The sequence below is a fragment of the Physella acuta genome, unplaced genomic scaffold (genome assembly GCF_028476545.2).
Source record: "Physella acuta isolate Inbredline_101_S28 unplaced genomic scaffold, ASM2847654v3 ptg001473l, whole genome shotgun sequence".
Taxonomy (NCBI): domain Eukaryota; kingdom Metazoa; phylum Mollusca; class Gastropoda; family Physidae; genus Physella; species Physella acuta.
In genome coordinates this window covers 77,987-99,733 of record NW_026732988.1, presented here as the reverse complement: position 1 = coordinate 99,733, position 21,747 = coordinate 77,987, and the positions used below count along the sequence as shown (strand labels likewise).

Below are 21,747 nucleotides of genomic sequence, written 5' to 3'. Positions count from 1 at the left end.
AATATAGGAATTTCTCATATATATGTATATATATGTGCAGCAAATGTTTAGGCAAAAATCTATTTGAGAGTTGCCGAGTATAAACGATTTTTTTAATTGTTACGTTAGAAACTAGTTTGTCGATTTTATTATAAAATATTAGCACGCAGTAACTTGTTCTCTTTTATTTAAGTATTTATCATTGGTGTAATCTATCAATGTGTTAAAGTGGAAGAAAATTAATAAATATTTGAATTGAAATTCAAATGTTAAAGTGAATTTTAAAAACATGTATGTTTTTTTATCTTTTGCTGTTAGACTTCTGGTTGATTGTAGAAAGTGAAAATGATAAATTTTTGAAAGAGGTCCACACAACAATGAAGCACACCATATTTGACATGAAAACGCACGATCCGGCCATTTTCGGACGCTGCACAGAAAACCAACACTTGAGTCTCCAACCTGAAAACACGGTAAACATTCTCTCATTTGCCAAAACAAAAGATGCTCTTGTAATCATTAGCTTTTCCACGCGTCACAAATCGTTCGCATTAACTAAACGCATGTTTAATTTTAGATTTCTTTCATGTGAATGCTAATTACTCATGATTGCAGTTCAGAAAAACGATTGAGAGCAATTATTTGCGATTAACATTTGAAGGGGATATGTGTAAAGTTGGTCCGCCACCAAGTTCCGAAAACGGAAGTACAACTTCAGGTACTTGTATAGACCTATCAAAACAATTAGGATAAGAATGATATCGATCAATGTGCATTGTAAATTAGTTACTAATGCCAACTAGTTTTCCGATAAGATACTAAGCACGATCAAAATAAACTAATGGCATGTAATACATATAAGCTTCGTTATGTTTAGACTTCTGAACTAATAAACTCAACTGTTTTGAATAACATGCGTTGTCGCTCATATGTCTCTCGACAGCTAATATAGTGGGGAAAGGTACAGAAAAACTTAACGCGCACACTAAAACTGGTAAGAGCATAGTAATTATAATAAATGTTAATTATGTACCACGTCAGAATACTCAGCACAATTTGTCACACAAAAAACTAATTTCCCTGTTGGAATGGGATTAACATTTGCTTTAACGATCAATTGCTTTAGTTGTTGTTTTTTTTAAATGTATTTAAACACAATGCAACTCTAAATTTGTTTTACGTCACAGACACCTTCGACAATCCGTACTTCCATTGTGTTTTTGTTGTCAACGGAAACCTGCGAACAAAAGAGTCCGTAAACAGGAAGTTGTTAGAGGGGACACCGGTCATTGTACTGAAGGTAACTCGGTGTTTGTCTAACATCGTATTCAGTTCATGTGTAATCAGTGTTCGTCTAACATCGTATTCAGTTCACGTGTAATCAGTGTTCGTCTAACATCGTATTCAGTTCACGTGTAATCAGTGTTCGTCTAACATCGTATTCAGTTCATGTGTAATCAGTGTTTGTCTAACATCGTATTCAGTTCACGTGTAATTAGTGTTCGTCTAACATCGTATCCGTTCATGTGTAATCAGTGTTCGTCTAACGTCGCATTCAGTTCATGTGTAATCAGTGTTCGTCTAACGTCGCATTCAGTTCATGTGTAATTAGTGTTCGTCTAACATCGTATCCGTTCATGTGTAATCAGTGTTCGTCTAACGTCGCATTCAGTTCATGTGTAATCAGTGTTCGTCTAACATCGCATTCAGTTCACGTGTAATCCCATACACCGTGCAGTGATACTTACTTAGTACATCAGACATGGGACCGTGTAGTCAGGGGGTACAGAGCTCGACTGCTAGCCTGAAGGTCTTGTGTTTGGATCACGTTGGGACTCGTGACTGCATAACTTTACTGAGTCGACCCAGCTCTATTTGGTACCTGTCTCACTTTAAAGCAACAATAGTCGGTTAGGCATAATGCTGATCACTCTATCTCTTCATATTTCGAAGTCAAAAACATGTGAATTGTACTTCATCTGCCCCTATGGATATTTAGGTCTGAAAGGAAACTTTAAAAAAAGGATCATGTGTTTTTTTTGTTATTCGTTAAACTCAATATAGTGATAGATTGTATTTATCTTGACGAATGTGTATTGATTAAGTAAATTTCAAGCGTTGTGTACTATTTATTTCAATCTACAGGGCACTGGAGGCATCGCCGATGAGTTAGCCGATGAAATGTAATTATAATACAACGTGGTTTCTTGTTTATAGAATAGTAGAATACCATCCAGTGTCTATCTAACTTTAAGATTACAGTTTAAATTTTTTGTTTTGTTAAATTTGTTGTCCTAAGTTAACAAAAGTTTTAGAAATCGGATGCGTAAATTTAACGTGTTCTTTAAAGAGCTAGGAAAGACTTGTCAAAGGATTCGACCAATGAGGACCCCAGCAAAAATTTGATATTCGTCATGAACTTTAGGGATTTATCACCAAACACGAAAGATGAGATTCCAGACATAATTTTGAATGCTATCAAAGGTTAGATGTTTATTTTAAACATTAATATTTAGCATAAATGCCTGAACGATTTTTTTTAAATTTAACAATCCGATAAACGTACATTTCGGTTGTTTATTGTGATTAAAACGACGATAATCAACTAAATGTATTCCCAATTCATTCTGTATTGATCTCTTGTTTTTATAGAAACTATTCCAGAATGGAACACTTCTGTTGCTGTGCCACCATCTCTTACAACATCAGTGACCAGCACTGGACAACCCAACGACTACACTTACAGATTTAAACAACCCAATGGTTACACACCTAGATCTAAACAACCCAATGGTTACACACCTAGATCTAAACAATCCAACGACTACACAGCTAGAACTACTGGGAGCCAGAATGGATACACACCCAGAAACGTCACAAGTAAAGGGTCCATGACGTCACTCAGGCCGACCAGCTCACACCTGTCTGACAGTTTGAGTGGAGAGAAAGGTCAAGGTCAAGCTGGACCTAAGAATCAAAAGACGGGGACGCCCAACGGAACACCAGAAAGTCAGACGAACCTCAATCAACAGAAACAAAGTTTGATAGATCAACTTGGATCAGACAGAGATAGATGGAAGTTTTACGTCTTGTGTCTGAAGCTGAACAGAATACATTTCGTCTATGATCTCTGTGAACACAGGCTACATGTAAGTCTACCGTGGATCTAGACTTGCTGAGTTTAGTCTTTTGCTTGTCTCAGCTTTCAGATTATATTTTAATCTATTGCATGGTTAAGGCTTCATGTTTACACATTTAAATTGTAGTGTATTTAATGCCTAAACCTTAAATTTATAGACTATTACATGTCCTCTTCTTCTTCTTCGTTCTTAATTTTAAAGTTGTAAGGGATTTCCTTAAATACAATTAAGTATTACATGTCAACTGATAATGCGCCATGTAGCCGTTAAATTAGCTTTCACCCCCTTTTTTTTGGATTTTTTCCATAGCATTTGCCAAACCAAGAACAAACTACAAAGCAGTTATTGAGCCTCATATTCCCAGCGGGGGGGGGGGGGGGGCGGGGAGAGGGTCGAACTCGACTCTCTTTAGCAACCATGAGCGTAACCGACTCGACCACGCCGACCCTTTATACATGTCTAATGCTGCATATTTTACTTCATAATCTATTGCATGACTCGACGTTGTCTAAGCCTTACATTTCTAAGCATTTAGATTTTACTTAATAACATGTCATAACGTTATGATTTTAGTCCAAATGATCATCGATAACAATCTATTGTACTTGTAATTTTTTATAAACATTTTTGTGTTTTGTATTATTGGTAATTTACTGTGCATATATTGTTTACTTCAATCTAACCAATTTAAATGAGTTAAACGTTGTAAACATATTGTTTTCGTTCACACATAGCATCCCATACTGACCAAGTTAGTGCTGGTAGAAGCTATCAAGCGCAACAGAGCGGAGCTGATCGCCTATATGTTAGACCAGGACATCGCGATATTGGAGGAAATAGATGAGACATTCATTGTTGAGGTAAAGTTTGGTAAATCTGATTAAAACAATAGAAATAGATGAGACATTCATTGTTGAGGTAAAGTTTGGTAAATCTGATTAAAACAATAGAAATAGATGAGACATTCATTGTTGAGGTAAAGTTTGGTAAATCTGATTAAAACAATAGAAATAGATGAGACATTCATTGTTGAGGTAAAGTTTGGTAAATCTGATTAAAACAATAGAAATAGATGAGACATTCATTGTTGAGGTAAAGTTTGGTAAATCTGATTAAAACAATAGAAATAGATGAGACATTCATTGTTGAGGTTAAGTTAGTTAACTGATTAAAACAATAGAAATAGATGAGACATTCATTGTTGAGGTAAAGTTTGGTAACTCTGACTAAAACATGGACGTAGTGAAGACGTAGATCAACTCTGTAATTGTAGAAGGTATGCATACAATAAACTTTCAATTTTGTTGACTTTTGTTAAAAGTATTGATTAATTATTTTTTTCAAAAACAGAACCAATGCATGTTTACTAATTTTTTGTTTTTGTTTTCATAACTTAAAAATATCCTCTATCCTATTTTTAAAAAAAATTATAATTGTGTGTCTTTTACAGAAAAACAAACACATATGTTGTGTCACTAATCCCAAAGAAATAGACACACCCTACCATTATACAACATGGAAGTGTGTTACCTGCTTCCTTCCCGTAAGTTGTTTTTTTTTTTAAATCTGAATTTAAATAATAAACGATAAGTGTACCAGAGGCGTAGCGACCCTTCCCGGCGCCCGGGGACAAACTTTTCGATTTGCACCCCCCCCCCCCTCCCTCAAGATTTCGATTTGCACCCCCCTCAAGATTTCGATTTGCACCCCCCTCAAGATTTCGATTTGCACCCCCCCCCCCTCAAACTTTCGATTTGCATCCCCCTCAACCTTTCAATTTATTTTTCCAACCGATTTTGGCGCCCCCTAAGGTCAGCGCCCGGGGACATATGTACCCCCCCCCGCCCCCCCCCCCCCCTCTCGCTACGCTACTGAAGCGTACACATACATTGTCTCAAATAACATTTTTATTGTATTTTAGAAAAACAACAAGTGTAAAGCTGAGCACAAAACTAGACACTGTAAACGACCATCCGGACTAAAAACCAAAGTGTACAGTTGGTTTACAAACGTAAGTTTTTTTTTATTTTAGCAAATTTCTCTTATGTAGAGCTTACTTTGTCTCATGTGGTGTTTTTTCTGTCTTATTGGAAATGCTTTATCCGAAATGGACAAGTTGTCTCGAACGCGTTATCCATGAACCAGAAGTCTCAACCCAATCCAAATATTTAGGAGATTACCAGACATTTTTAAAAGGAAAACTTTTAACAGCACTTATGCTAAGTGGTGCATACGGATCATCATCATCATCATCATTCCTTTATGGCCCCTAGGGAGCAAAGGGCTGCAACCACACATCTCCAGCGGACTCGGTTTTGGGCTGCTCCTCCAATCTGTGCCCATGAGAGCCCAGCTGTTTTTGCCTCTTCCTCAACTGTTCTCTTCCATGTTTTCTTTGGCCGGCCCACCCTCCTTTTCCCCTGGGGATTCCAGTCCAATGCATGTTTTGCGATGTTTTCTTTTTCTTTTCTTTTCCGTGCATACGGATACTTAAAGCAAATATCTTCTTATGACGTGATAATTTTGCTTAATTGGTCATAAAAAATTGGCCGAACAATATTGCATTTGGTAATTGATAAAAGTTAATAATAATATAATATTAAGAATTTCTTGGTCACCTTTGATGTTATGGTTAATACACGACTTTGTTTGCTATTTATTTGTTGCCCCTGTTCAAAACATATTATTATGAGCGTTAGTCCTTTGTTAATTATGTATCGGTTACTCCCCTTGCCAACAGGTACCTAGGTACAGGTGCAGCCAGGAGAATTTAAACCACAGGATACAGCGTGAGATAGACAAGTTTGACTTCTCGCAGGAATGTCCTCATCAAACTGACGGAAGCAGCTTCAGTTCTGATGAAAGCAATTTGGATTATTTGTGCCACCTAGGTAAGGGCTAAACCTTGTAGATATCTAAGATCAGAGTTTCTTTCAGGCATCTCTTCGGGGGTGGGAGAAGGAGCCCCTCCCCCCCCCACCCAAGAACGAAATGTAATTTATATGGAAATGTATATTTTAACAGTCCGCCACCCACCCACCAACCCCCGGAAATTTTAGTCCCCCCCCCCCCCCGGAGAAAAAAGTCCTGGAAGAAAATTTGTCTAGGATATTGGGATATTGATGTGCTGAGTAGGAACGGGTAGCTGGGGAAGGGGAAAACTATAGGGTTAAAGAAAAGCTAGAAGTTAAGTGAAAGGTTAGGCCTACACCTCGAGGTGAAATATCCAGGACGGTGCGGGCCTTGTTATGTAGTCGGAGATAGCTATAGTGTTGTGATAAGCAAACAAAACACCTTTAAAATCTGCTTTCATTTTTGATATATCTGTTAAAATTCTTCGCTGTTCGGGTAAACAATATATCGAATCCATAAAACTTACAAGAATTAAAAAGTTCCTCTTAGCTTATTTTTCATTACTATTATCGACTAAAAGATGTGAACGAAATATAAGCACGTGATTTGATTTAATAAATAATACGTGTATAAGTAAAATGAATTAATGACAAACGTCTGTCGTAATTAATTTTCAGCAGTCACAGCTCATTTTTTTAAAATCACGTGTAAAAAGTTGCAATTTATTTAATGTTGGAAAAAATGTAGCTACTGGTTTATAACTATTTTTTTCTATTCTCATCTAATTGATGCATTATATATATATATACGAGAAAAATGGCCCGTTGAGGAAGGATACAGCGGGCGCTAGGTTGATAGTGCTGTCTATTTTCTCGGTACTTTAATTTATACAAAATATAGTCATAGGCATATCCCTAAACCATGCACCTAATCTCATTCATGACAAAAGTCGCATTTAGAGTTTATCTCAGGCAACTCTACTTGGGAGGAGGGGGCTCCGCCCCCCCCCCCCCCCACACACACACCCCAAAACATGTCTACCGTCCCATTCAACGATATATAATTATATACTTTTTCCAGTGTCCGCCCCCTCCCAGAAAATTCTACTCCCGCCCCCCCCCCCCCCCAAAAAAAAAAATTTCAAGTACCCCCACCCCTAACGGGGGAGGAAAAAGTCTGAAAGAAACACTGGTCGCATTTGTAGATCATACAAACTAAAGGAAGAACCTGGCCGGGGAAGAGATGCATGAAAAAAAAACTGTGCACACTAAACTTTTTAGATTAGAAAAAATTTCCCCATCCGGGGAGGAAAAAGTCTGAAAGAAACACTGGTGTCGCGCTTAGCCACTACGCGAAGAATTGCATTAAAGAAATTGCGAGAAACCACTTTTTAGATTAGACACATTAATTAGGCGGTAATTTTATTATAGAGTATCGATGAAGAAATTTCTTTTGAGTTGTGGGGGGGGGGCGGCTTAGACGTTCTTTCTCGAGGGTGGGGCTTCGCCCCTACCCGAAGAATTGTATGACAGAAACTCTTCACGCAAACCACTTAGATTATACCAAATTGCCTTTTTATTCAATGTTTACTCGAGAATCAATGTCTTCACATTACTGTGTGCACTCTCCGGCTTGATATTATTTTCTACTATATGACGTCATACTTCGTTTTCGTTTCACTGTGAGAGTTTTTAAATTGCTTGTGTTTTCTCTATAGCGTTCTTGTCAGATAGATACATAGATAGATAGATACATAGATACATAGATACACAGACAGCGAAACTATTATATACGAGAAAAATGGCCCGTTGAGGAAGGATACACCGGGCGCTAGGTTGATAGTGCTGTCTCTTTTCTCTAAACTAAAACCAACCCACCCCCCCACACACACACACCACCCCCCACCCCCGCACCCCACACCCACCCCACACAACACCCCCCCCCCCACCCCCACCCACCCCCACCCCACCCCCACCCCCACCCCCCAAAAAAACATGTCTACCGTCCCATTCAACGAAATATAATTATATACTTTTTCCAGTGTCCGCCCCCTCCCCGAAAATTTTACCCCCGCCCCCGAAAATTTCAAGTACCCCCACCGCTCTCCGGGGAGGAAAAAGTCTGAAAGAAACACTGGTGTCGCGCTTAGCCACTACGCGAAGAATTGCATTAAAGAAATTGCGAGAAAACCACTTTTTAGATTAGACACATTAATTAGGCGGTAATTTTATTATAGAGTATCGATGAAGAAATTTCTTTTGAGTTGGGGAGGGGGGGGGGCTCAGACGTTCTTACGCGGGGGGTGGAGCTTCGCCCCTACACGAAGAACTGTATGCAAGAAACTCTTCACGCAAACCATTTAGATTAGACAACATTTCCTTTTTATTCAATGTTAGCGCGAAAATCAATGACGTCATCTAACTGTGAGCACTCTCTGGGTTTGAGATTATTTTCTACTCTATGCTAAATGTGTCGACGTCATACTTCGTTTTTCGAATTACTATGCATGTTTTTAAATTGCTTGTCTTTTTTCTAGAGCGTTCTTGTCAGACAGATAGATAGATAGATAGATAGATAGATAGACAGACAGCGAAACTATTATATAGAATATATATATATATATATATATATATATTTATATATATATATATATATATATATATATATATATATATATATATATATATATATATATATATATATATATATATATATATATATATATATATATAGATATAGTTACAAATATGTGTATGTGTGTATCGAAGCTATTTCAATCCTTTAACAAAAAATTTCAGCCAATCAACTGTTCAAACGAGCTGTGAGGCTGAGGAAAACCAAACTTGCTGAGGTCCTGTGGCGTCATGTTTCTGTGAGTCGAACCACAGCCAGGTGTCTCTACAAAATCTTCCGCACCTGGCTGATTTTACAGTTTTACCTAACGTGGGATGGACTGGGATCTCAATGACATATTCTGTCAAACCATGTTTTTAATATATATATATATATATATATATATATATATATATATATATATATATATATATATATATATATATATATATATATATATATATATATATATATATATATATATATATATATTGCAGTTTCAATATTCTGTATTTTAGTTATTATAATTCATTTGTCGTTTCAAATGTTAAAAAGAAATATTTAATTTAATATTTATAATTTTTAAAAGGCGGAAAGGTAGACTACTAATGTCAATTTTAGGGTCGCGCAGTTTAAATGTTATTCCACTTTGTTAATATCTCAAACGACACAACTGGTGTGCAATTAACTTTTCATGCGCTACTGAAACAATAGAACTTTGATAGAACGTTTTGAAATCTTTTTTGTGATACGTTTTAAATTAAAACAAATAATACTGTTGTTTCATTCTATTGGTTGCTTACTGTTTGCGATACTTCCCTAACATATTATTTACGTTTGACAATTAACGATTGTTGGAACCTCTTGTTTCAGTACCCCATATCAGCAGCTTTGTACGCTTGTGGTGTGTTGAAAGTGTTGAAAATGTTTGAAAACAACGCGGACAAGCAGAAAAAACTTCGGGACAGTATTACGTAAGTACTGTATATCTTACATTAAGTAGTGATTATATCTAGGTAAATGTATGTTTATATTCGATATCCGTGTTGTTGTGTAAGTTGTACGTCGATTCCAAAAGGATTTTTTTATCATTAATTTAATGCATATATATGAGAGCGTCTCTTAGTCAGTGTTTCTTCCAGACTTTTCTCTCCGGGGGGGCACTTGAAATCTTCGGGGGGGCGGTAAACTTTCTTCGGGGGGGCGGACACTGTTAAAAGTATATATTTTCTATATAAATGATATAAATTTCATTTCGTTCGGGGGGGGCGGTAAAAAATTCTCGGGGGGGCTTCGCCCCCCCGAAGAGATGCCTGGAAGAAACTCTGCTCTTAGTCATGTTTTCTATTATACATATTTGAATAAGTAATATATTTTAACGTTTTTAGGATATTTACTTTAGTAGAAGTCTGATAAAATATAGTAGACAAGAACTTATCTTGACATACATTTGTTGCTATCTTAAAACGTATTGTTGAACGATTTGTCATTACATCTGAGTACTTTGCCAATGTCTCATTTTATCACATTTAAGTGTCTAGTCTATGATCGCATCTATGATTAAAGTACATTTGAATATCCAGCTTGTGATCATCTTTCAGCATATTTGAGTACCTAGTCTATGGTTATCTTTTAGCCTTTAATTAACTTTCAACACATTTGAGTAACTAGCTAGCCTACCTATGAAAAATGCATCCTTCAGCCAATTTATGTACCTAGCCTATGATCATCTTTCAGCAGATTTGCGTGGCTAGCCTATGATAATATAATTTTTCAGTATATTTAAGTACCCAGCCTATGAACATCTTTCAGCATATATTAGTACCCAGCCTATGATCACCTTTCAGCAAATATTAGTACCCAGCCTATGATCATCTTTCAGCATAAATTAGTACCCAGCCTATAATCACCTTTCAGCATATATTAGTACCCAGCCTATAATCATCTTTCAGCATATTTAAGTATCCAGCCTATGATTATCTTTCAGCATATGCTAGTACCTAGCCTATGATAAACTTTCAGCACATTTTAGTACCCAGCCTATGATCATCTTTCAGCATATGTTAGTACCCAGCCTATGATCATCTTTCAGCATATTTAAGTACCCAGCCTATGATCACCTTTCAGCATATTTTAGTACCCAGCATATGATCATCTTTCAGCATATTTTAGTACCCAGCCTATGACCATCTTTCAGCACATTTGAGGGTCTAGCCTGCGACACTATCAACAGAACGTACACCGTTTACCCTGAGTACATCTTTGACCTGTTAATGGGGGTAGTACCAGAGTGGGGCCACACTAGCTGCATCTACCTGGCCATAACCAACTACAACCTGTCCTTCGTCAGCACGGAGCCGTGTCTGGAACTCAACAACAGGCTGTGGTACTGGGGGACCACGGACACTGACGAGTGTATGTGGCACATGGACGACGATACCGACACCCAGGGGACGAGCGAGGGTCAGGGGAGAATTGGTCAAGTGGAACCTGTCAAGAGATTCCATGAGGCTTCACATTGTCGGGTTAGCGTTAGTTTATGTTCAACTCTCAAATAATTGAATTATAAACTTTTAGTTAGAAAGCTTTCAAAAGCTTTTCAAAAAATTAAGATTAATTCACATTTAATAATGTCAAATTAAATAGAAATACAATGATTAAAAAAACCAACACTAATTTGTTTATTACTTTTTCGAGAGTAGCAAGCATTCGCCAGTTTTCATTCATAAAGCAATACAATTTAAAATCGTTGCACGTTAAGACTCTGATTAGCCTTTTTGGCCTATTATGTTAATTATGTTCGTGACTTAACTAACCCAATGTATCTAACACACGTAATGTGGTTTTACTTTCAAATAGGTTTGTGATGAATGCGATGAAGAAACGCCTCTTGTGAAAATCATGCTGTAAGTTCACCTTTATTATCCCGTTATTTCTAAAAATGACTTTCACGCCGAGAAAATATCTATATATATAATTCTCTTCTGTGAGACGCTAGAAAACAAGCTGTAAACGCGCTCCCTACCACCCCCACCCCTACATGGTCTTAGTGAGCTGTGTTCACTCTAAATGTTTACAAGCAGAGCTGGGTTTAGTGACGACTATTAGGGGCAGATAATTTAGTTTGAAACGATTTTAAACGTGGGGGGAGGGGATGAAAGGGGGGGGGAGGAAGGGGGGGGGGTTATTGTCCTTAACGTGCTACTTATAGTGTTTTAAATAAATATTTTCAGTGGCAGCGTTGGTACCGTCGAATTAACAAATTATGAATTACTGAAAAGTAGAAAAAACAACAACTAAATAGCGGCGTATGTTATGCCGCGGGCCGGCTCGTATTCATTATTTTTTAAACTTTTCAAATAAACGCTTAGCTCTAATACATGGTTAGTGCGAAAATACCAAACATAAAAATTACGATTATCATGGAACGAAGAGAAGAATTATGTCATTTTTTAACCTATTATAACCAAACTACAGATTGAGGAAAGATACGTTTGACATCCATCCTTTAAATTGATACAGGTCAACTGTGTTCTGTTTCTGCCACACGAAGAAATATGTCCCGATTTTGAGAAAACTGCTCGCTCCGTCAGTTATGGTACTCATTCATCTCGTAAGTGGATCGATAGGTTTTTTTATTTACAAGTTGGTACATAGACTATTTGGCAGTAAATTTAAAAACTAAATAAATATAAAAATTGTCTTACATTCTCAATAATTTGATATACATTATTAAAATGTGTATATATTGTTGAAAGGAGTGAATAATATCATTGTACTAGCTTATCAGCTTGAGAAAATTGTATTTAAATATTTTTTTTGTAATAATATCGAATAATAATAAATAATTTATGTTTAACACTGAAATAAGTATCTTGAAACGAATTGATTTGTCCAATGTAAGACAAAACGTTAAATACTAGGACAGTGAACAATAGTATGGGCTTAAACATATTTTAATACGTCGTAGATGTGTTTCTATTTAGTAAGTGAAAGTAAAATACATGATACTAATGTAACAAAACGAAAATTAATATGTGATTGTAAATTAAAGAATTTTCGATTCTCTTATGATTGTCTAAGATTTCAACAATATTTCTGATGTTTCGTGTTGACTATCAAATCTTTATCAAAACTCCTTCAGCTCGGGCAGGTAGTGTTTCTGATGCTCTATGCCATTTTACTGGCATCAGTACTGCAAGCAGGTGAATTTCATTGGCTCGAACTGCTGGTGCTGATATGGATAGTTACCTTTATTCTGGAGGACGGTAACCAGGTATGTGTGTAGATAGTTACCTTTATTCTAGAGGACGTTAATCAGGTATGTATGAAGATAGTTACCTTTATTCTGGAGGACGTTAACCAGGTATGTGTGTAGATATTTACCTTTATTTTGGAGGAATCAACAAGGTATGTATGTAGATAGTTACCTTTATTCTGGAGGACGTTAACCAGGTATGTATGTAGATAGTTACCTTTATTTTGGAGGAATCAACAAGGTATGTATGTATATAGTTACCTTTATTCTAAAGGCACTTAACCTGCAATATCTGGGCATAGTTACCTTTATTCTGGAGAACGTTAATCAGCTATATTAAAATTAACGGAAAACGGAGAAATCCAGCTTTCCAATCATGCCGGATGGCGGATGTCAAACATTTCGTATCGAACGTGTAATATTGGAAAATTATAATTATTTTTTCACATACAGGGTAATAAACAAATTTTAAACTTTAAATTTTTTTCTCATTTAAGTTTTCTTTTTTATCTGAATTAAGAAATGAACAAACAATCCAAGAGTGCAAGAAAAGTTGCATGAGTGTGCCCTTGCTCTCAGTTTTAAATGTTTACCATACTTTAATACAAATTAAGATGCAAATTTTTACCATACTTTAATTCAACTTAAAATACACGTTAAAAAAGTTTATTTTACCAATATGCATATGTACATACTTTACTAACTTTACTGTCGTATTTCGTTTCATGCTAGTGGTGGAACAATCCAGTCTTTAAATGGAATGAACTGTTTTTCGTCGTGGAACTGATATCCTTAGGCTTGTACTGTGTTGGGGCTGGACTCCGTATAGCTGCCTTCAACAACCCTACTAGTGAGACGCTGATCAACTACACCCACGTCGCTTTGGGCCTTTCTTACATCGGGTTCTCCATACAGCTACTGCAGATTTGTTACTCTAATGAATTTTTCGGACCACTCATGGCGATGTTTAAAAATATGGTTAGTCACATCCACATGCTCAACCCAATTTGTGATATATATATATATATATATATATATATATATATATATATATATATATATATATATATATATATATATATATATATATATATATATATAATATGTATACACGTATTTATTTTTTATTTATTTTTAGTGTGTGTAATGTATGTATGCTAATATCTTTACTGATGGAATGATCTTACCTAATAGACTATTTTTTTTATCCACCAACAGCTTCTAAAGCTCCTCAAGTTCCTTGTGATCATCTTCGTCTTTTTCATCTCCTACGCCGTGGCCTCCGAGTCGGTCCTCTACCCCCGGGCTCCCCTCAACCCCCAGCTTGCTTACTACCTCACACGCAGGGCATTCTGGGGAATGTTTGGTGAATTTCTGCTGGACGAGCTGGAAAGTCAGGAGGGGGACATTGGTAAATACGTCTATATGACTTGATTTTGTGTAAGGAAAATTGACATTTTAGCACGTCTCAACTGTGAGATTTTAATATTACTCTCAGATTAATTAAGTATTTAGTTGATTTAGTAAACGGGACGACGTGGCCTAGCTGTAGAGCGCTAGACTGCTAACCCGAAAATCTCGAGTTCGAATCTGGGTTTAAGTCAATATAATGTATCTGAGTTCACCCAGCTCTGATGGGTAAATCGGGAAAGGAAAGGCGGCTTAGCATAGTGCTGACCCCACTATCCCTTCATATGCACCGGTCACAGAAACAGGTGAACTCTACTTCTCTATCGCCATGGACCGTTTGGTAAAAAAAAAAAAGCAAAATTTAGTTTATCGTATACCATATATTATTATATTGGTTGAAATACTATTCCAATATTAAGAAATGGCACGAACATAGTTTAGTGTCACTGTATATTATTCAAAGGTATTTTCTTCTTCCCTCTGTCTCCTTAGCTCTCTCTGTGTGTCTCTCTGTCTCTCTGTAAGTATATATTGATACCTTCACTTTATACGTAAGACGCCGCACAGTCAATTAATTTTTGCGGAAACCTAACCATCACGTGTAGAGTATGCCGCCCACCTATGTTGTTAAATACTACGTCTCCCCACACAGACCCGCCCATCTATGTTGTTAAATCCTACATCTCCCCCACAGACCCGCCCACCTGCACCAACGACCCTACGGAGTATTCTGACTACTCACAGCTGAGATGCCCCACGGGGACGGGGAGGTTCTTCGGGCCTGTATTGCTGGGGCTCTACTTTCTTACTGTAAACGTTCTGCTCTTCAACCTGCTGATCGCTGTCTTCAAGTAATGTATTTTTTAAATGGTCTTGAGAGATGTGTGTAATTGTAAGATGTTGTTTATGTTTATGTAGCCATAGAATGTTTTTTCTTCCTTAGTGAGAACAAATTCTGCGACCCTTCAAACTCAATAATATTAAAGACAAAATGAAACTCACACACGCAAACAAACACACATACACATCAACTAAACACTCCAACAAAATCATGATTGTTTGTTGAATTATTATATATGTAAGTGTATGTATTTGTGTGTGGTATCAGATAAATCGTGTAATCATAGTGAGTTTGTGTATAAGTGCGTGTGAGTGTGTATGAATATATATGTTTATGAGTGTGTGTGTGTGTGTGTGTGTCTGTGTGTGACAGTGTGTGTGTGTGTGTGTCAGTAAAGACTTACCTAGAAAATATATAATCTGTCTGCTCTGCTCGCATGTGTGTGTGTGTTTGTATGTGTGCGTGTGTGAGAGAGTAAAGACTTACCTAGAAAATCTATAACCTGCTCTGCTCTGCTCTGACCTAGCAATGAAATCAAGCGTATCGAGCAGAAGGCTGACGGTGTCTGGAAGCGCCACGCCCTGATCACTACACTACGCTATCACAACACACTGTTCCCGCCCCCCATATTTTTTGGCCTGTTCTTCCCTCTGCTGAAGCTGCGGCTCAACCAGGAGCGTAGGGCGCCCTTTTGTAAGGAATTCTTTTAATAATTGTATGCTCTGTGTCGTAGGTTTGGTAGAATTTAACTAAAGGTATTATGGCGCCCTTTTGTAAGGTTTTCTTTTAATAGATGTATGCTCTGTGTCGTAGGTTTGGTAGAATTTTAACAAAAGGGTGTAACACTTTGTTTTTATGTTGTTTCTATTTTGATAAATAGAATTTAGACAAACAGTGTTAAGGCGCACTTTCTGTAAATAATTGATTTTTTATTTCTTATTTGTTATAAGAAGTAGAATTTAAGCAAACGCTGTGAGATTAGAAATATTTATGCACCGTTATATAAACCTTTGTTTTTATGGTTTCTTACTGGAGTTTTCAGAGAAATTTAAGCAAACGTTGTCATTTTATAAAAAAGATAATATGTGCCGCATTCTGTAATAATTTATTTTGATGTTTTGTTCCTAAATTTGTAGAAGAATGTAAGTGCACACAGTTAAATTCCGTAGGAATTTGTTTTGATGTCTTGTTCCTGAGATCAAAGCAGTGTTGTACCTAATAGCTTGAAATCAGTGTTTCTTGCAGACTTTTTTCTCCGGAAGGGAGGGGGTGGAAGCATTTGAAATTTCAGTAATTAAATGCATACATGTATTATTTTCTGTGTTATTGTAATTTGTAGTGAAGAAAATCGCATCGGATAAAAAACAGCAACTTTACAAAGTTCAAAATGAAATACAAGAGAAATACATGGCGGAGAGGATGAAAAATGAGTAAGTTCATTTTTGTCACAAAAATTCTTAAATAAATATTGCAATGCAATTACATTAATTATTAGAAATTATTATTTAAATTATTTAAATCTATAGTTTACTTTAAATCTACTTTGATTATAAAGTTTATTCCCCTGCTATCTTAATGTGTTTCCATTAAACAGAAATATGTATTAAGCCTACTACTGTTCTGGTTATCGTGTATTTAGTCATTTGTTTTGTATGTATTATATTACAACGTTACTGATATTCATACATATCTTTCAGCTTCCTTACAATAAACTGTCGGGTTAACTGTCCCCACATAGGTTAGTGTGCCATTTTTTAAAAATTACATTAGTGTTAGCAATAAGTTAGTCTTAAATACGTGTACTTTTGTTTGTTAAATAATGTAGTCAATTGTAATAATTATTATATATTTCGCCTGCATTAAGCCTATTGCCGACATATTATGCAAATATTATATGTCTACATTAAAAATATTTTAAATACCAAAACACTTCTACTTAATTCACGAAAGACGAAGACAATTTGATGTTAAAATTGAACTGTGAAAACTAAATTTCAAAAGAAGTTGCGATACAATTTTCGGCCAGTTCGAACACAACTAATCTCACACATGCACTTCTTAAATAATGTGTGTCCCATGTGAAGTTATCTCTTCCCAACAGACACTTCTTAAATAATGTGTGTCCCTTTTCTCAACAGACACACCTGAATTTGAACAGACATTTTCCAGGCCTGTGAAAGGTGACCCACTAACAGAGGAATCCGCCATCGCTGTCTTGACCACCACACGGCCAGGTGAGTGAAAACAAAAAAAAAACCAGACAGCATAGCTAAAACGGATACCAGAGTATTTTCCCAGGCATCTCTTCTCTTCGGGGGGGGGGGGGGGAAGGGTACCCCCCCCCCCCCCCCCGCTCCCCGAAGAACGTCTACAGCCCCTTTGAACGAAATGGTACTTATTAAGAAAACATAGTTTTATTTGTGTGCCCCCCCCCCGGAAAATGTAGTCCACCCCCGGAAATATCTAGTGCCCCCCCCCCCCCCTTCGGAGAAAAAAGTCTGTCTTGAAGCACACAGGTACCACGCGATAACAACGGCATAACGTTCTTATGTTATTAATGTATTAGCTCAAAGAATATTTCTCCCTAACACTAAACTCATGTAAGAAAAACATTAGTAACTAATTCATTGCATTTCGATGTAAACTTGCCGTTACTGTCCATTTTCAGTTTTCATTAACCAGAAGAACTCTAAAGGTGTTTTGGTACCTCAGAAGAACAGGCTGTTTGCTGTGTGAGTATAAAAACTTTAGTTGTTTAGAGAAATTTAATGCACTAGTTATTTGCTGTTTGAGAATAGGCGATTTAGCTGTTTAAAAATACTAAATGAATAGGCTGTTTTCTGTGTGAGTATAACATTTTTAGCTGTTTAAAAATATTTAATGAACAGGATTTTCGCTGCGTGGGTATAAAAATTTAGCTGTTTAGAAATATTAAATAAATAAACTGTGTAGTGTAAGCATCAAAAACTAACTTTGGACATTATATATATTTCGGTTTAAATTTTATTCATCAACTCGTCATTGTTCTAACATTGACAGGCGCACACGATACAAGTATGGCCTTAGATGGGACTGTGTCAAAGTTCGACCATTGTCTACCAAACGTCGTAAGTTGCTTCCAGTTACATTTTATTTCTTGTTTGCTAAGGTCATACTTTTCGTAAGTTTCTTCTCATTTAAGTTAAAGTTAATACTTTTCGTAAGTTTCTTCAAATTTGAAGTCAAAGTATAGTTCTTGTTTGCTAAGGTCATACTTTTCGTAAGCTTCTTCTCATTTAAGTTAAAGTTTATACTTTTCATAACTATCTTCCAATTTTACGTTGAAGCTTATTTATGGTTTGTTAACTTTGTACTTTTTATATAAATTGCATTCATTTAAAAAAAAATCCTTAATACATTCTAATACATGAAAATTGTCATATTAATCTTCAGGAAGATATGAACCTACCGCAGATGATTTTAGTGTTGATGTGGACGTTGGGAAAACATATAAGTCGAGTAGTCGTTAAATATATCATCTGTAGCGTTGCATGCCTTAATTAAATCTACCTGCTGATTGATATGTTAATTAGACAAACAATTGTATACACGTGAGGATCATTTTTAAAATGTTTAACCAAGTTTTTGCATTTGTTTAAACAGTGTTTGCAAAAGACTCGGAATTCAGTTTAGTAATGGGAAAAGGCTGAGTCCTAGTTTTCAATCTTTGTTTTACCTGGTGCTAGACAGCACCATATTTCCAACCCGAATTTCTCAAATTTAAACTACTAGCCAAAGTAGTCTAAAGTACCCTACCTCTTTGATTCTATTCAGCTGTATTGCGTACCTGTCTTGAATAGCGTAAACAACAAAAATCTAAGGGCTGTCACATGTCGTCAGGGAAACAGACGAACTTCCCATTCTGTACTCAAATGACCGCTAAAAATTCAAAACTGCCAATAATACTGCCCAAGCCTCGTAACGCCATTTATATTGTATTTATTTAAAGTTATTCTAATAGAAAGAATTGTATTTATATGTAGGCATATATATATATATATATATATATATATATATTTATTTATATATATATATATATATATATATACTAGCCGTCCCGGCCAGGCCCTGCTCTGGCTTCTGTGAAAAACCTTTCTGTTAAAGACCATTACCTGTGTGTTTAGTAATCATCATAAACCCGGCATTGCCCACCCAAACCACAACCAACCAAAACAACAAAACGCAAACATAACGCTAACACAATTACAAATACAAACGAAAACAAAAACCTAACAACAAACCCAACCACAACCACAAACACCAATACAAACACAAAGAAAAAACAAACAAAAAAGCAAACGAAAACAAAAACCTAACAACAAACCCAACCACAAACACCAATACCAACAAAAAAAAAAGAACGAAAAAGCAAACGAAAACAAACCAAATCGAAACGCAAAACCAACCAAAAACACAAATACAAACCCAAACAAAAAAACACAAACAAAAACGAAAAAAGAAAGAACAAAAACGAACCAAATCAAAACGCAACCACTAACGCAAACCCACCTAAACACAAAGAAAACACTAACGCGAACATAAACGCCTGGGGCGGAATCACCTGTTTTAGCTTAATGAACGACTATAGTACCCCAACTTATTCATAGTCTTTTGCACTCACTTAAACGAACGCGCCTGTTTCAATTTGATGAACAATTATAATACTCCAAGCTTATCCGTAAAATACCTACAACATTTGCACTTGATCAATCCCCGCTAATTATGTAATTATTTTTTTTTCCCAACACCAAAACAAAGTAATTAAAAAGTAAATTATTTTCGACTAATGCAATGGTTTTATAAAGGGAAGTAATTTTGTTTTCCCTAATTTATCAAAGGGAAGTAAGTGCTATAGGACTAAATAAAGACATAATTAGAATTTTTGTAAAAGATGATATTTTTTTTAAAACTTGTGTTTAATGAACATGCCGACAATTATTACTATAATTTGAAAAATGAAAATTATTTCCCAACACTTTCAATAGTAATTTTTTAGCTCATAAATTTAGACAAATGCGCACGATAATTTTCTAACTTTAAATTCATACAATTCCAACGACAAACATGCATTACATACAGAACTGAGCTTTATATATTAGATATAAATATATATATATATATATATATATATATATATATATATATATATATATATATATATATATATATATATATATATATATAAGTCTGTGTGTGTATAAATATAATTAGAAAATACTGCCAATGCTGCAACACTTTTACTTTTAATGTTTAAAAATCTGCCACTTGTATTTTTTTGCATTATGTTATTAATTATTTACTTTTTAAAAATGTATCAAATAATGTGTTTTTATAATGTTTTGAATAGTTTTATAAATTACAAAAAAACATTTACAAAAACTAATATAAATGAAGTAATTACATTATTCACATTTTATACGTTATATCACTTTTTTTAAACCGAAATTATGAAAATATATATTTATTTTCTATAGCTTCATTTTTTAAAAACATATTTAGTTTTATTTACAGGTGAGTGAACTAATATTTTTATCAATTGAAATTTTTTTAATAAAAATAATAATTACCCAAATATTATTATGTTTAAAAGTTGAATTTAACGTATCAAATTACCTTCTAGGGTCGACAAAAAACACGACAGGTTCGATTAAAATACTTTCTACCTCAGTTTCTTTGCAGAACGAACTTTTAGTAGGCTGTCGTTTGACCCACTTTTCTCTATTGTTGCCTTGGTAATCATGTCTTCCAATAAAGACAAGGCCTGGTTTTCGCTTTTTTTTTTTTACAAAGTTTCGTTGTCAAATATAGTTAAATTATTTTTATTTTGCTAAATATGCTTCGGTATAAATAAAGCAATGAATTATTTATGTTTATTGTGCACTTTTTATTTGTAATTTTTATTTGTCCGATACGCTGGTTTTAAGGTAAGAATTAAGAATTAAGAATTAGACGTTAAACATGATATAAAAATCTTTGATGCTTTCCACCATAGCATTGCTGCTTTTATGGGTAATCCAATGATTGTTCATACCAGAACAACAAGAAATTAATATGAGAACAAAAAAAAACTTGAAAAGAAAATAACTGACGAGACCGCGACCATCTAACGTCTAAGCTGCTCCCATGGCGCCTGTCATGTGTTTCAATGAGACAAACTCGAGCATTTAAAAAAAATGTACTGGGTCATGACAACACGTTAATAAAACGAAACAGCGTCAGGGGCGAAACTTCCATCGGGGTATAGGCCTTTTTGAGGTAAAAATCCGACAAAAAAATTAATGTATTTTTTTTTCAGAAAATGAGTTTTTATGTGACCTTGATTGTTTCTCTTAATTATATTTCAAATAAGACTTAATATAAATTGGCTAAGTTTATAATTAAAAGGAAATGTATTCAAAATTAATAATATACTCACAAAAAAATCATAAAAATAAACAACGAAGGAAACCATTTTAAAAAATCAAGCTTTCATGTTTATATACTTTTGGTTTGACAAATGCAATTTCTTGCATGGTTTGTTATCTCGGGATGGATATAATTTGCATATGGAAAAGGCTACTTACATTATATATATATATATATATATATATATATATATATATATATATATATAT

At 35.2% G+C, this 21,747-nt stretch overlaps 2 protein-coding genes and 1 long non-coding RNA gene across 3 annotated transcripts; all 3 read left to right on the top strand.

Annotated features, from left to right (window-relative positions):
* The first annotated feature begins 593 nt into the window (after nucleotides 1-593).
* LOC131928192 (uncharacterized) lies at nucleotides 594-1,280 on the top strand. Its single transcript, XR_009383740.1, has 3 exons — nucleotides 594-697; nucleotides 923-973; nucleotides 1,167-1,280. It is a non-coding gene; the product is annotated as an uncharacterized LOC131928192 (long non-coding RNA).
* Nucleotides 1,281-2,809: 1,529 nt separating this feature from the next.
* On the top strand, nucleotides 2,810-11,143 carry LOC131928188 (uncharacterized). Its single transcript, XM_059284132.1, has 8 exons — nucleotides 2,810-3,128; nucleotides 3,854-3,979; nucleotides 4,570-4,662; nucleotides 5,041-5,130; nucleotides 5,860-6,010; nucleotides 8,771-8,844; nucleotides 9,459-9,559; nucleotides 10,783-11,143. Exons 1-8 carry the CDS (start codon nucleotides 2,871-2,873, stop codon nucleotides 11,141-11,143), a joined length of 1,254 nt encoding a protein of 417 aa, XP_059140115.1. The 5' UTR covers nucleotides 2,810-2,870.
* A 1,607-nt stretch (nucleotides 11,144-12,750) lies between these two features.
* LOC131928187 (transient receptor potential cation channel subfamily M member-like 2) lies at nucleotides 12,751-18,629 on the top strand. The gene is made up of 11 exons (XM_059284130.1): nucleotides 12,751-12,861; nucleotides 13,576-13,821; nucleotides 14,062-14,254; nucleotides 14,948-15,104; nucleotides 15,621-15,787; nucleotides 16,434-16,524; nucleotides 16,792-16,832; nucleotides 17,233-17,328; nucleotides 17,763-17,826; nucleotides 18,134-18,201; nucleotides 18,527-18,629. Exons 1-11 carry the CDS (start codon nucleotides 12,751-12,753, stop codon nucleotides 18,601-18,603), a joined length of 1,311 nt encoding a protein of 436 aa, XP_059140113.1. The 3' UTR covers nucleotides 18,604-18,629.
* Nucleotides 18,630-21,747: the final 3,118 nt, after the last annotated feature.